The following is a 13,751-nucleotide window of genomic DNA, read 5'->3' as shown; positions in this document are numbered from 1 at the left end:
TGCGCTTTATTGTGTCTTTGATTTTGTTTACTGAAGCAATAGTAGTTGTCACATGTTCTTCTGTGCTGTAAATGTGATATAAATTCCTAGTTAGTGTTGCTGTGTTTTGATTTACTTTTATTTATATGATTACAATCGCATAATGGATTTAATTACATTTATGTGTATGAAATGTGAGGAACAGAATATATATTTCAAAATGCTACTAAGTTAGTCAGTGACTACATTACAGGTGTCTAGACAGCAATACGGGAGCCCAGCTGTAATAAAGAGAAATTAATTAAGAAAATAAAAAGTCCTTATCCCATGCCAACAATGTTTTTCCATATTTTATTTCATAAAGAAGCAGTCTAAGCTAGACTCCTTCAAATATATAAATATTTGTTCCCACATTATTATAACTGTGTGAACCTAAAGTATAAGTTCACCTTCAGGAAAACTTTCCAAAAATTCTTCTACGTAATACTGTAGGGTTGAATTACTAAAACTGTAGAGTGCAGAATCTTGTGCAACTCTGCATAGTAACCAATCAGTTTCCAGTTTTTTTTTTTATCAAAGCTTAATTGATTAAGCGGAAGTTAGAAGCTGATTGGTTACCATGCACAGCTGCACCAGATTTTGCACGCTCAGGTTTTAGTAAATCAACTCCTCTGTCCTCAGAATAGTACATGCCAGTTCTCCTCCTGTTGTAAATGGTGTATGTCCTACCATTACAGATACAGCTGTTGGGGGCCTCTCCGCAAAAACTGCTAGCCCCCCCCCCATCTTGTCATTTGTAGGACGGACTGACTATTACAGTAATTCGCCCTGAGCAGCCACTCCTGGCAGTGTGTCTCCTTCTCTAATCAGGATGCTAGGGAGCATTACTGTATTGTTCAACCCCTTCTGGAAATGGTAGGACAGAGGGGAATGAGGGGCCAGCAATTTTTGTGGAAAGTCCCCCCAACCCCCCCCCCCCCCCCCCAAGAAAAAAAAAAGCTGCATGTAATGGGAGGATGTGCACAATTTACAAAAGGAGTAAAACTGGTATGTGCTATAGGATACAGAATTGCATAGGGGGGTTTTGGAAAATCTTCCCGAAGGTAAACTTACACTTTACAGAAAGAAATCAATTTTAGGGACTTTAAATGAATTTATGATCTGGTAAGGCCAAGTATTCCATCCCTTGGGACTTTGATTGAAATTATGGCCTGGTAGGGTCATACATTTCCATCCCTATTATGGTCAGAAAAAGGAGGGCAGAGCCAAAAAGGTGGGACTTTAAATGAAGCTCGTGGTTAGCCAGATAGGTAAATAGGTGAACATCATCAGGTTTAATTAATTGCATGCCCTGTAATACAGATAGTAATATAAAATGAAAAACACTGCGCGTCAGTGTCACGCACAGGCCGCGTGGCGCCCTTCTGGCGGTATCACGCCTATGTTGTGAGGATGACACACTCGTCAGCTGACTGGGGAATCCTTGGTGCTGACGGGCCAGGGTCTGCTGACCTGGCCGGTTCTGCTCCTCCCCCTTGTCTTGCTGCACGGCGTGACGTCGGTGGACATCTACGTGGAGGCGCATATATGGACGCCTCCCGGGCGGCCACTGACATTCGAGGCTTTCTTCTTATACACTCACCTGCACATGCCCTTACTTTTGGTTTTTCATTTTCACTGGTAACTTATACACTTTACTTTTTCTTTTACTTACTTTTTTTTCTCAATCGTCTCCGCTTATCTTTCATCTTTTTTCTCCTTCACATCCTATTTCACTGCTCACTGGCCACTTTGGCTGTCAGTTTCTTATCTACTTTAGCTCTTCCTTGCACGATTATTCCCCACCATCTCACATCACCTTCTCTTTATTGGTTTACTCACTATTTGTATCTCACACATAGAAACTCCTTCGGTCTCTTTCCTGCCCTGTTGGTTGCCCGTGGGGCGTTTCCAGCTAGTTGTCCGCTGCGGCTCCCTACTGGGACACTCTCCTTATATAAATTACAGTGAGTCAATTTGCATCGGTTGGGGGGACTGCACCCCTACCTCTGTTTATAATTGCTTTTTATTATTCTATCTAAGTACATATATTTTTAATTTTTAATTATAGATCCATCATGTTGCTTGCTCCTGATGAGTGGCCTCCTAGCCACGAAATGCGTAGAGCTGCCTGTCCGTTATACCTCCACATATATCTATCCTTACAAATGAATTTATCGCCAATACTTATCTTAGGATCAATGAGGCCATAGGTTTTATTAGTTATTATGATTTTTTATGCATTCGTCGCTGGTGAACTATTTATTATTTTTTGTCTGCCATATTCATGATATCAAAGTATTATTTGTGTATTGTACTAAGTTTGTATTCATTTATGTGTTTTTCATTTTATATTACTATCTGTATTACATGGCATGCAATTAATTAAACCTGATGATGTTCACCTATTTACCTATCTGGCTAACCACAAGCTTCATTTAAAGTCCCACCTTTTTGGCTTTGCCCTCCTTTTTCCAAACTTACACTTTAGGTGCACACAGTTATAAGTGATTGTAACCTTGTAAAATAAACCATTCTGTTTAAAATAGAAATTAAAGGCAAAACAGTTATATATAGATGTAAAAAAAACACATTATAAATACCCTTTTTTTTTTATAAGTGATCATATTCCTTTTAATCTCAGCTGCATAAGAGCTGGGGGGGGGGGGGGGGAGCAGCAGCACACTGATCTTCCCAGTGAACAGCTGTGCAGTGGAGGCACGTCAGGACAAGTCTGATCATTGGAGCAGAAGACACTGAATTCCCAGCATTGCTAGAGATCTGACCACACTGCTTAGTGTGGTCAGTTTTTAATAGGAAAGCAAGTGGACTAGCAGGAACACCAGAGATTTCACATAAAGCAAGCCATAGAAATAAAAGAGGATAATTTCTCATACAACATGGTACAGCAGGCACATATCATGAATATGAAGTTTTGGGGTAACAAACGCTTTAAGCTGACCATAGATGGATCAAAATGTGGCTAGTTCTGCAGGGACCAGCTTAATTTCGATCCATTTGATAGTAGTTCCTGTTTAAATGGGAATGTTTAAACAGGGACTACCATAGCTGCAGCCACAGCTGCAGCCACTGGTCAGTGTATTCTGACAGCAGATGTCAGAATACAGTGTCCTTGTGGGGAGGATTCCTCTACCACTTTGCTTGTGTGGATGGAGGAATCTGTTCCCCTTTTTTTGATCTGCAGATAAAAAAAAAAAAGAAAGTCATCTGTGGCCACTTTTACACTTTAACCATGCATAGTTTCCCTCTTATTTAACTTTGATTACCTAGTCTGACTTATCAGTTCCTTTTACATACAGTTTGGTAAATGATATTTGCAATTTGCCCCTTCAGCGTGATAGCCCACTCTTAGTAACCAGGTTGTCTTAGTCCCAGTTCACACTATGGTGACCTGTCAGGCGGCTTTACCGCCTGACAAGTCGCACTCCATGCAGTGCAATGGAACCGTTCTAATCGGAGCGACTTGAGTCTAGAAAAGGGTTCCTGTACTACTTGGGGGTGACTTCAGTGTACCTTGCATTGACTTCTATTAAAGAAGCAATTTGCAAGCCGCACTGAAGACGCGCTGTGCGGGGCGGCTTCAGAGTTGGATGACTTTGAAGCTGCCCCATTGCAAACCGACACTAGTGTTTATCATAGCTGAGAGCAGTGTAATCTAAATGACAATATCAAGCTCACGACAGCAACATACAAATTTAAGAAAAACTCCCTCTTATAATTCGTTTAGTTTAGTCATATGAAATAAAAACAACATTCAAATGAGTTTGCCATCCAACCACAAGAACTGCATTCAATATGAATGACATTCTAGGGCAAGTGTTTAAAAATGTAGTGGATAATTACACTTTGTTTCTGAATTAGCAGCATGTAACCCTATATACAAGATAAGATTGCATCAAGAATGATCCAGCGATTTTCCAAATATGAAACTTTATAAAACTAGCTATACTCATCCCAGATGAACTAACATGGAATGTGGCTTCATGTAGGCTTAGGAATAACTAAACTCAGGAACAAAAATGTAACATATTGCCATGGGCGTCCGCAGCAGGGGGCAAGGGGGGTCAAGTGCCCCCCCCCCCTGGAATCCCAACAGATGTATTGCAATGTAAAAAGATGCACATTCTCTAGGCTATATGGGCATGGAACAGAGCTGCCAGAGTAACTTCCAATACAAAGTGAAGATGAATTATCTGTTATATAACACATATGTATTACCAATGGAAAGATTTTCATGAGATTGTCGAAAAGGGGTGGAGCATGAGTGGCTTTGAAATGATGCCCCCCCTTGGAAAAAGTTCTGCGGACACCCATGCATATTGCAGCTTTTCAGTCTCTAGTTGTGGCTGCTGCCTTTGTTTTCATCTTAGCAGGCTTAGGACATTTTTAGCAAGTACAAAAAGCACAAAAATGCTATGTCCTTGTCACCTCCCATTGGTGGAACTGGAGTTACCTGCTTTCTTCTTCCATCCCCATCCAACATGTTGTAGAGATTAACATAGGCAGATATGTTTGAAGTCAAGCCTGGTTGGCAACCATGGCTACCTCCATACATACTGTGGAGGAATGAGTGTAGTCACTTAAGGACAGAAACTGGATTTGGCAAGGTTACGAAATTTAAAGAGAAAATGGCCTAAAAACGAATGCAACTCATGAACCGGTAAGTTGCTATTTATTACATTTTTGTTTTTGTGTTTAGAGACATACAATAAGGGGTGGAAGAAGTTAGTTATTACTGACCACCAAGGATGAACCTCACCCATCTCTCTTGACACAGCAAATTCATAGTATGTTGATTTACCTAAGTAGCCTATAAAGCATTGTTCATTCTATCTGCAAACAATGCTTATTAGTAATCTGAAGATTTAAAAAAAAAAGTTACATTTACTAAGCATTTTAAAATGAAACAGAGCAAAAATGATTTGCTTTTCTATCCATATTTTTCCACATTCTAAACAAAGGGCCAGTTTACTGTCCCTTGGCTTTAGGTGGGCCGGTCTGTGCCCACTGGGAGTCAACAATGCCAGATCATTGGTATTACAGGAAGAAATAGTTGGTGTCAGTGGAAGGAATAATGCTCCATCATTGGTGTCAGTGGCAGGAATTATGCCCCATTGTTGGTGTCAGTGGAAGGAATAGTGCTCCATCGGTGCCAGTGGCAGGAATAGTGCTCCATCATTGGTGTTAGTGGCAGGAATTATGCCCCATCGTTGGTGTCAGTGGAAGGAATAATGCTCCATTGTTGGTGTCAGTGGCAGGAATTATGCCTTAAGGGCTGGATAAAGGCCAGGGCTCGTGCAAGGATTTTTGACACCCTAGGTGAAACCTCATTTTGCCCCCCCCTTTTGGCTCCACCCCTGACTCCATCCCCTTTGCCCTGCCCATGTATACCCCACCTTTTTAATGAAGCGCCCATCAAATGTGGCCCATCAGCGCCCATCAAATGCAGCCTCACCAGCGCCCATCGATGCAGCCTCACCAGCGCCCATCAAATGCAGCCTCACCAGCGCCCATCAATGCAGCCTCACCAGCGCCCATTGATGCAGCCTCATCAATCAGGGCCCATCAAATGCAACCTCACCAGGGCCCATCAATGCAGCCTCATCAGGGCACATCAAATGAAGCCTCACCAGGGCCCATCAATGCAGCCTCCCAAGCGCCCATCAATGCAGCCTCATCAACGCCCATCAATGCAGCCTCACCAGCGCCCATCAAATGCAGCCTCACCAGCGCCCATCAAACACAGCCTCAACACAGCCTCAAAGCCTCAACAGCGCCCATCAAATGCAGCCTACCAGCGCCCATCAATGAATGTTTGCTTGCTTTCATTCATTCGGGAGTCGGAACACAGACACAGTCCTCCGTTGCTACTGCGCCTCTGACACTAAGTGTGAACGGAGTGGCGGCTGCCTGCTGATTCTGAGACATAGTTGCTTGCTGCAGAGAGAAGAGTAGGAACACCAGTGGCCAGGCACCCTAGGCGGTGGTGCGCCCTAGGCGGCTGCCTAGTTTGCCTAGTGGTAGCACCGGCCCTGATAAAGGCAAGCAAAGAGCCGCATCTCCAGGGCCACAGTTTGAAGACCACTGGTCTAGACTATCATCCTTCTCCTAGCTCCACTACCTGGTAAGGCACCAGCTTTGAACAAGCATGCTTGATGAAAGTTTAGACTTTTCAGAGTTCTGTGACTGCATGCTTGTCCCATGTCAAAGACTTGTGAAGTCACAATGACAGCCCTAATATTTGTATTTTTAAAAACAAGTCAGCGAGGACAGCACTGATATTTTCATATTCCCAGAGATTTCCAGTAATAAACAAGGACAGTCAAGCATTGCATCCCATTGCTATACAATTTGCATCATACTATTTTAGCTATGCTATCACCTGTGCATGTCTTTTTTTTTTTTTAAACAACAACTTTATTTTCAGATACAAAGATGCAAGTACTGGGAAGTCTGAATTTAACAGTCATTTACTGGTGAATACAGCTACTCTATATACATAATGGAAAGTGCTGAGCTTTCAATAGTCAAGTGAGCAGTTTGAATGATAATTCTCAGTTATGTTAACATCTGATATTCCTGTAAATAAATATATATGTATATTGTATTTACTTATTCATTAAGCTAACATATTTGGATTTTTTAAATAAAGCAATAAAGATTATGTGTGGCATTTTGATAATGTTGTTGTACAAACAAATTATGGTCTAATTTCTAGACATTTGAACAACCCCATTTATTTTTCATTATGTCTAAACATCTTAATTTTCCTGGTGATTATCTTAACCACTTCAGCTCTGTAAGGTTTACCCCCCTTCCTGACCAGGCCAATTTTTGTGATATGGCACTGCGTTACTTTAATTGACAATTGCGACACTGTACCCAAATAAATGTCCCTTTTTCCCCACAAATAGAGCTTTGTTTTGGTGGTATTTGATCACCTCAGCTGTTTTTCTTTTTTGTGCTATAAACAAAAAAGGCTGACAATTTAAAAATATATTTTTTTTTTACTTTCTACTATTAAACATACCTAATAAAAAATGTAAAAAAATCTAATTTTTTCATCAGTTTAGGTCAATATGCATTCTGCTACATATTTTTGTTTAAAAAAAAAGGCGTATATTGATTCATTTTCACAAAAGTTATAGCGTCTACAAATAATGGAATATTTTTTATTTATTTTTATTTTTTACTAGTAGTGATGGCGATCAGCGACTTATAGCAGGACTGCAATATTTCGGCGGATAAATCAGATACCTAACTGGCACTATTTGGGAACCAGTGACACTAATACAGTGATCAGTGCTAAAAAATATGTACTGTCACTGTACGAATGACACTGGCAGGGAAGGGGTTAACATCAGGGGCGATCAGAGGGGTAATTGTGTGCCTAGGTTTTTGGCAGAGATCTTTATCTCGACTGTTCCATTTTTATAAAGAAACAGAGAAATCCACCTTCAGATATGAGTTCCAAATCAATATTTTACTGCCACCATGGAGAGCATAGAGCAGACTTTCTCAACCTTTTCAACATGGAGGAACCTTTGAAATAACCTTTCGGTCTCAGGGAACCCCAGTTAAAAATGTCTATATCTACAACTCATGATACATTGGTGTGATGGTCAGCGGAACAGTGCTTATTACATCTGTGGTCTTCTGGAAGAATCCCCACCCTACAGATAGCTAAAAATATCATTGGTGTCACTTGGAACTTATCTGAGAGGCAAAAATTGGTCATTGCTCAAGGAACCCCTAGCAGCCATTGGAGGAACCCTGGTTGAGAAACCCTGGCATAGAGTATACATCAGTGTATGCTCTGACATGACAGTTATCAGAGAGCTAATTTATGGGGCTTCTTATCAAAAGCAATATGTGTCCATGGCACATCACTTTATCTTATCTTCATACATATGCCATACCTAAGGTAAATTGCCACCTAACATATCACCATCTTACATATTGCCATCTTACAAATTGACAGGAAAGTCCCCAAAAGTTGTTCATCACTCAAGCTAAAGCTTAATTACTAATATAAAATGGAGGATGTATCTTTAGGCGAAGGCAAAAACCTGTGTTCCTGCTTTGCTGAAACACAGGATCAATATCTTCCCCTTTGACAGAACGACAATCTGCCTTGTTTACATAGGAAGATTGCCGTTCTGCCTGCGTCCTGTCTAAACGGTGGGCGGCCACAAAAATCAACTCTGCAGTACCCGCCACTGGGCTCCCACTGTGTATAATCGCGACCCAGACCCAGAGGTGTCAGATCACGTACTAGGCACATGATCCGGCACAGAGCGGCCACCCTGCCGCAGTAAATGTACTGTGGGCAGTCCGCAAGTGGTTAAAGTATACCTAAAGCCAAAACCTTTTTAATTGCATGGCTTTCTATTTACAGTTGTCACTGGAATAAGTGTTCTTACTGGAATGTTTTACCACTATTCCTGTTCAGGTGACAATGTTGGATTTTTCCTCACTTTCAGCTGCAAAAACAATAAAGTGAATCATCCTAGTGGGGACACAGACAGCAATACAAGCATCACAGAGGTTCCAATCCTTTGACCCCAAAAATGGCTTTAAATGCACTTTAAACTGTATGCCCAGCTAATAGTTTTGCAATAGCAGTGAGTTAGAACCTTTGTTGGGTTTTTACTGCTATCTGGGGCTAAATTAGAAAGAGTTTCCCTCACTTCCTGTTCTGCTGACAACACTTTTGCTAGACAGGTAGTGATAGAAATGCTCCAAAGACAACGCAGACCGAAACAATTGTCACACTGGCATTATCTCTGTAATAGATGCCCAGATATCAGTAAAACTTGACGGAAGTTCTAGCCCTTACCCATGCTATCCAAAACTAAAATAAAAGTTTGGGCTGGATACACTTTAATTTACTAGTGAGGCTTTTCACCTCATTTGCCCTCATGTTGTAAAGTGCTGCTCAAACTTTTTGCGCTATATAAATCCTGTATAATAATAATATAATAATAATTTGCCTTTCGGCCAATGCTGTTTTCTGTATATTTTTACTTAAGAACCTGGAGAAAACTGTGGGCAGATTACTACAAAGATCGTTCATAAACCTTTTCTTGAAGAAGCATCTGATTGGTTGCTATAGAAGAGGTGTCAACCCAGGACAGTAGTTTAGAAAGGCGACAAGAGTCATGGCATGAAAAGATGTGGGTGTGGTGTAAGGAAGGGCAAACAAAAATAGGCAATGGTCAGTTCAATCCCACATTTGAAACAGAAGTTTCAAGGAAACTTGCACTGCCCACCTTAACTAGTTGTGGACACTGGGCATGCTACATACACCCAAAACAATTTCATCAAAGTACGCTGGGAATGTGTGTGCATATGCCCCACTGCCGCTTCCATTCCTCACACTTGCATTCAATTGCCAGTTCTCAAAATGAAAGCCAGAAGTTACTGCGTAAATACTGTAGCTCTTCTAAAGAGAGATACAAAGTATCAATGTTATCTTGAATTTGCTCTGTTTCACTCATCTGCAGATCATATGAGCAACCAGACAAGTAAAAAAAAGCTATATTTAACCTCTGATTAATTTATTTTTACCTATTTCTATTTTATTATCTAATAATATTTAGAATTTTTTGTTCTTTTTTTTTTTTAAGTGCTATTAAAAAAAGAGAGAGCAGCATATCAGTGCAGCCCGATCAGTGCTGCCCCATCAGTAGCCATCAGTGCAGCCTTTTAGTGCCCATCAGTGCAGTCTCATAAGTGGCCATTAGTGCAGCCTTTAAGTGCCCACCAGTGCAGCTCTATTAATGCCCATCAGTGCAGCATATCAGTGCTGCCTTATCAGTGCAGCCTCATTAGTGCCCATCAGTGTAGTTTATCATTACCCATCATTGTCACCTCGTTAGTGGCCATCAGTGCAGTTTATCAGTACCCATCATTGTTGCCTTTTTAGTGGCCATCAGTACCGCCTCATCAGTGTTTGCTGCCAATGATTGTAAACATAGGATTATATCACGTATTTGTACAATGACTAGGAAGTCCCTATTCATTATACAAATAAGTGAAATAATCAGCAAACACAAATCCAAATATTTTATAAAATAGGAGTAATCTTACTAATCCAGTGACATATTGGGATAGCACACATGAAGTAAGCAGGTCCAAAATATTATTGCCATCATATACAATTAAAAATATTACTTGTATATGATGCAGTTTGATATGCCCGCTCAAGGACAAGGATGTTTAAAGAAATAAAATTATATTATTGAAATTATGGTATACCTGGGGGCTTCCCTCTTCTCACTATTGACACAGAGCTCAGAAGGAAGTTACATATCGTAACCTCCTCCCAATAATGCCACGGAGGAGGGTAAGGGAAGCATTAGGCTGCAGTGGCACACATATTAGTATTGATAGCCGTCGGTCTGTCTGTTTGTCCTCACCGGCCTTTATTATGTTACTGGCAGGCAGCAGTGCGGCCAATTTATGGGGGCGCAAGACTGATTTGTCTCCTGGACCCTGCCCCCGGCCCAGTTTGCCCCATAAGACTGGCGCTACACTTTTAGTGTAGCCGACGGGGACTCTTTTCGTGCGGGAGCCAGGAGGTGGCTGTTCTTTTCATGCGGGGGGGTGGCTTTTTTTGCCAAAATCCTGCAAAGTGCCACCCTAGGCCTGGGCCTTGTCGGCCTAGGCCAAGATAGAGCGCTGCTGGCAGCACCACCAAAAAAATTTCTGCACCTATGATTAGGCCTAGAAGATAAGGGATCACATAAAGAAGCAAAACTGAATTTAGAGGCTACTTGCATACAGTGAACAGTCCCTGCACTTTAGCTTTTTTATTATTCTGGAAACATTTTAGACTAGATTAGGTTGATTAACCAGTTACAGACAGGACGATTATCCCCCTTAATGACCAGGCCATTTTTTGCGATATGGCACTGCATCACTTTAACTGACAATTACGTGGTCGTGCGACGTTGTACCCAAACAAAATTAACATCCTTTTTTTCCCACAAATGGCAGAAATTGTGAAATTAATATTTATTGAAAATATGACTGAGTATGCCAAAAAACTGTATTTTTATTGAAGGATAGCAATCACATGAAGCCATTTTATTATTGCATCGTTTTTGGATCCTTTTCAAATCATAATGATAACAAAAATTCCCCAAATGGCCCAGATATTTGGCCTTGGTATGGATACTGAAGGTGGCACACACAGGTTAAAATGGCAATTAAGGGTTCATTTCCCACGTTTGTGGCTTTTTAAATCACAGTTAAGCATCTGTATATACAGTAAATAGTCAATGGGTTTGTTATCTCTCACATGGATGCACCAAGCCATAAGGATGTAGAAAAGAATAGTCAAAAGAGCTGTGTAACAAGGTAGTGAAACTTTACAAAGATGGGAAAGGATATGAAAAAATATCCAAAGCCTTGAATATGGCAGTCAGTACTGTTTAATCCTTTATTAACCACTTATGCCCCAGACCAATTTGCAGCCAAAGGAACAGGCCTCTTTTTACGATTGCTTTAACTGACAATTGCGCGGTCGTGCGACGTGGCTCCCAAACAAAATTGGCGTCCTTTTTTTCCCCACAAATAGAGCTTTCTTTTGGTGGTATTTGAACACCCCTGCGGCAAAAAGCACTAAAAATGCATTGGTGTGAATCCAGCCTAAGACTTGATTCACACCTATGCATTTTTAGTGCTTTTTGCATTTTGCAGATTTGTACTACAGAACGTGTTTCATAGGAAACAATGTTAAATGGAATGCAAATCTGCAAAATGCAAAAAGCACTAAAACTGCATAGGTGTGAATCCAGCCTAAGGCCGCGTACACACGGGCGGACTGTTCGCCCAACCTTGTCCGCTGAACAGTGTTTGGGCAGACAGTCCGCTCGTGTGTGGGCTTTCAGCGGACAGTTTCAGCGGACAGTTGGACGGACAAAGTCTTTCGGAAATTCCGAAAAACTGTCCGCTGAAACTGTGTTTGAGCGAACAGTCCGCCCGTGTGTGGGCCTGTCCGCTGTACTTTCGAAATGAGCGGACTGTTCCCGCTCGGAAAGTCCGCCCATTTCGAGCGCGTGTACAGGTAGGCGGGGCCCGCGAAGGAGACGTCGCGGGCTCCGCCGCCTGGAATGGGCTTAAAGGGGAACCCCAACGCCGAAAAAAATCGGCGTGGGGGTTCCCCCAAAGTCCACACCAGACCCTTGTCCGAGCACGCTACCCGGCCGGCCAGGAAAGGGGGGCGAGCGAGCGCGCCCCCCCTCCTGAGCCGTACCAGGCCGCGTGCCCTCAACATGGGGGGTGCCTTGGGGAAGGGGGGGCCGCGCGGCCCCCCCCACCCCAAAGCACCTTGTCCCCATGTTGATGAGGACAAGGGCCTCTTCCCGACAACCCTGGCCGTTGGTTGTCGGGGTCTGCGGGCGGGGGGCTTATCGGAATCCGGGAGCCCCCTTTAAGAAGGGGGCCCCCAGATACCGGCCCCCCACCCTATGTGAATGAGTATGGGGTACAATGTACCCCTACCCATTCACCTGTGAAATAAAGTACAAAAAAAAACACAACACAGGGAAAAAATATTTTATTGCACAGCTCCGGGGGTCTTCCGTCTTCGGGGGTCTTCTCGCCGGACTCCTCCGCTATCTGTGTGTAGCTCTTTTACTAGCGGAGGAGTCCGGCTTTCTTCCTCCCCGCCGCCGGCCTCTTCTCCCGACTTCGGGGGTCTTGTCCCCCTCTTCGGTTCTTCTGCCGGGCCACCGCGCCTTCTTCTAGCTCTTTTACAGGCGGTGGCCCGGTCTTCTGTCGCCGCTGCCTTCCGTTCTTCTGTCGCCGCCTTCGGTTCTTCTGCCGGGCCACCGCGCCTTCTTGTAGCTCTTTTACAGGCGGTGGCCCGGTCTTCTGTCGCCGCTGTCGTCGCCGCCGCCGCCGCCTTCCGTTCTTGTTCTTCTTCTTGTTCTTCTTCTTCTTCTCCTGGAGATGTTGACTCAACGAGCTCTCCGGCCGGAATGCCAGAGCCGCGCTGTGCGGTCACTTATATAGTGACAATGGGGCGGTGTCACATGGTATATGTCACATGGGTTGGTCACATGGTGACCCCGCCCCCTTACGATGTCATAGTCCCCATGTGACATCAACCCATGTGACCAACCCATGTGACATATACCATGTGACACCGCCCCATTGTCACTATATAAGTGACCGCACAGCGCGGCTCTGGCATTCCGGCCGGAGGGAGCGACGTGTCAACATCGCCTGGAGAAGAAGAAGAAGAACAAGAAGAAGAACAAGAACGGAAGGCGGCGGCGGCGACGACAGCGGCGACAGAAGACCGGGCCACCGCCTGTAAAAGAGCTACAAGAAGGCGCGGTGGCCCGGCAGAAGAACCGAAGGCGGCGACAGAAGAACGGAAGGCAGCGGCGACAGAAGACCGGGCCACCGCCTGTAAAAGAGCTACAAGAAGGCGCGGTGGCCCGGCAGAAGAACCGAAGAGGGGGACAAGACCCCCGAAGTCGGGAGAAGAGGCCGGCGGCGGGGAGGAAGAAAGCCGGACTCCTCCGCTAGTAAAAGAGCTACACACAGATAGCGGAGGAGTCCGGCGAGAAGACCCCCGAAGACGGAAGACCCCCGGAGCTGTGCAATAAAATATTTTTTCCCTGTGTTGTGTTTTTTTTTTGTACTTTATTTCACAGGTGAATGGGTAGGGGTACATTGTACCCCATACTCATTCA

The 13,751-nt window shown here is 43.5% G+C and overlaps 1 protein-coding gene across 1 annotated transcript in view; it reads left to right on the top strand.

Moving 5' to 3' along the window:
* LOC143996909 (regulator of G-protein signaling 9-binding protein B-like) overlaps positions 1-6,703 on the top strand; it is a 62,810-nt gene extending 56,107 nt beyond the window's left edge. The window contains 1 exon segment of the mRNA XM_077492221.1: positions 1-6,703. Within this exon segment, the coding sequence (XP_077348347.1) occupies positions 1-71 (71 nt within the window). The 3' untranslated portion in view covers positions 72-6,703.
* Positions 6,704-13,751: the final 7,048 nt, after the last annotated feature.

The sequence above is a fragment of the Lithobates pipiens genome, unplaced genomic scaffold, assembly GCF_037356315.1.
Source record: "Lithobates pipiens isolate NorthernLeopardFrog02 unplaced genomic scaffold, aLitPip1_a1.2 Scaffold_19, whole genome shotgun sequence".
Classification (NCBI taxonomy): domain Eukaryota; kingdom Metazoa; phylum Chordata; class Amphibia; order Anura; family Ranidae; genus Lithobates; species Lithobates pipiens.
Note: the sequence above shows the minus strand (reverse complement) of the source record. Positions and strands in the feature narration are given on the sequence as shown.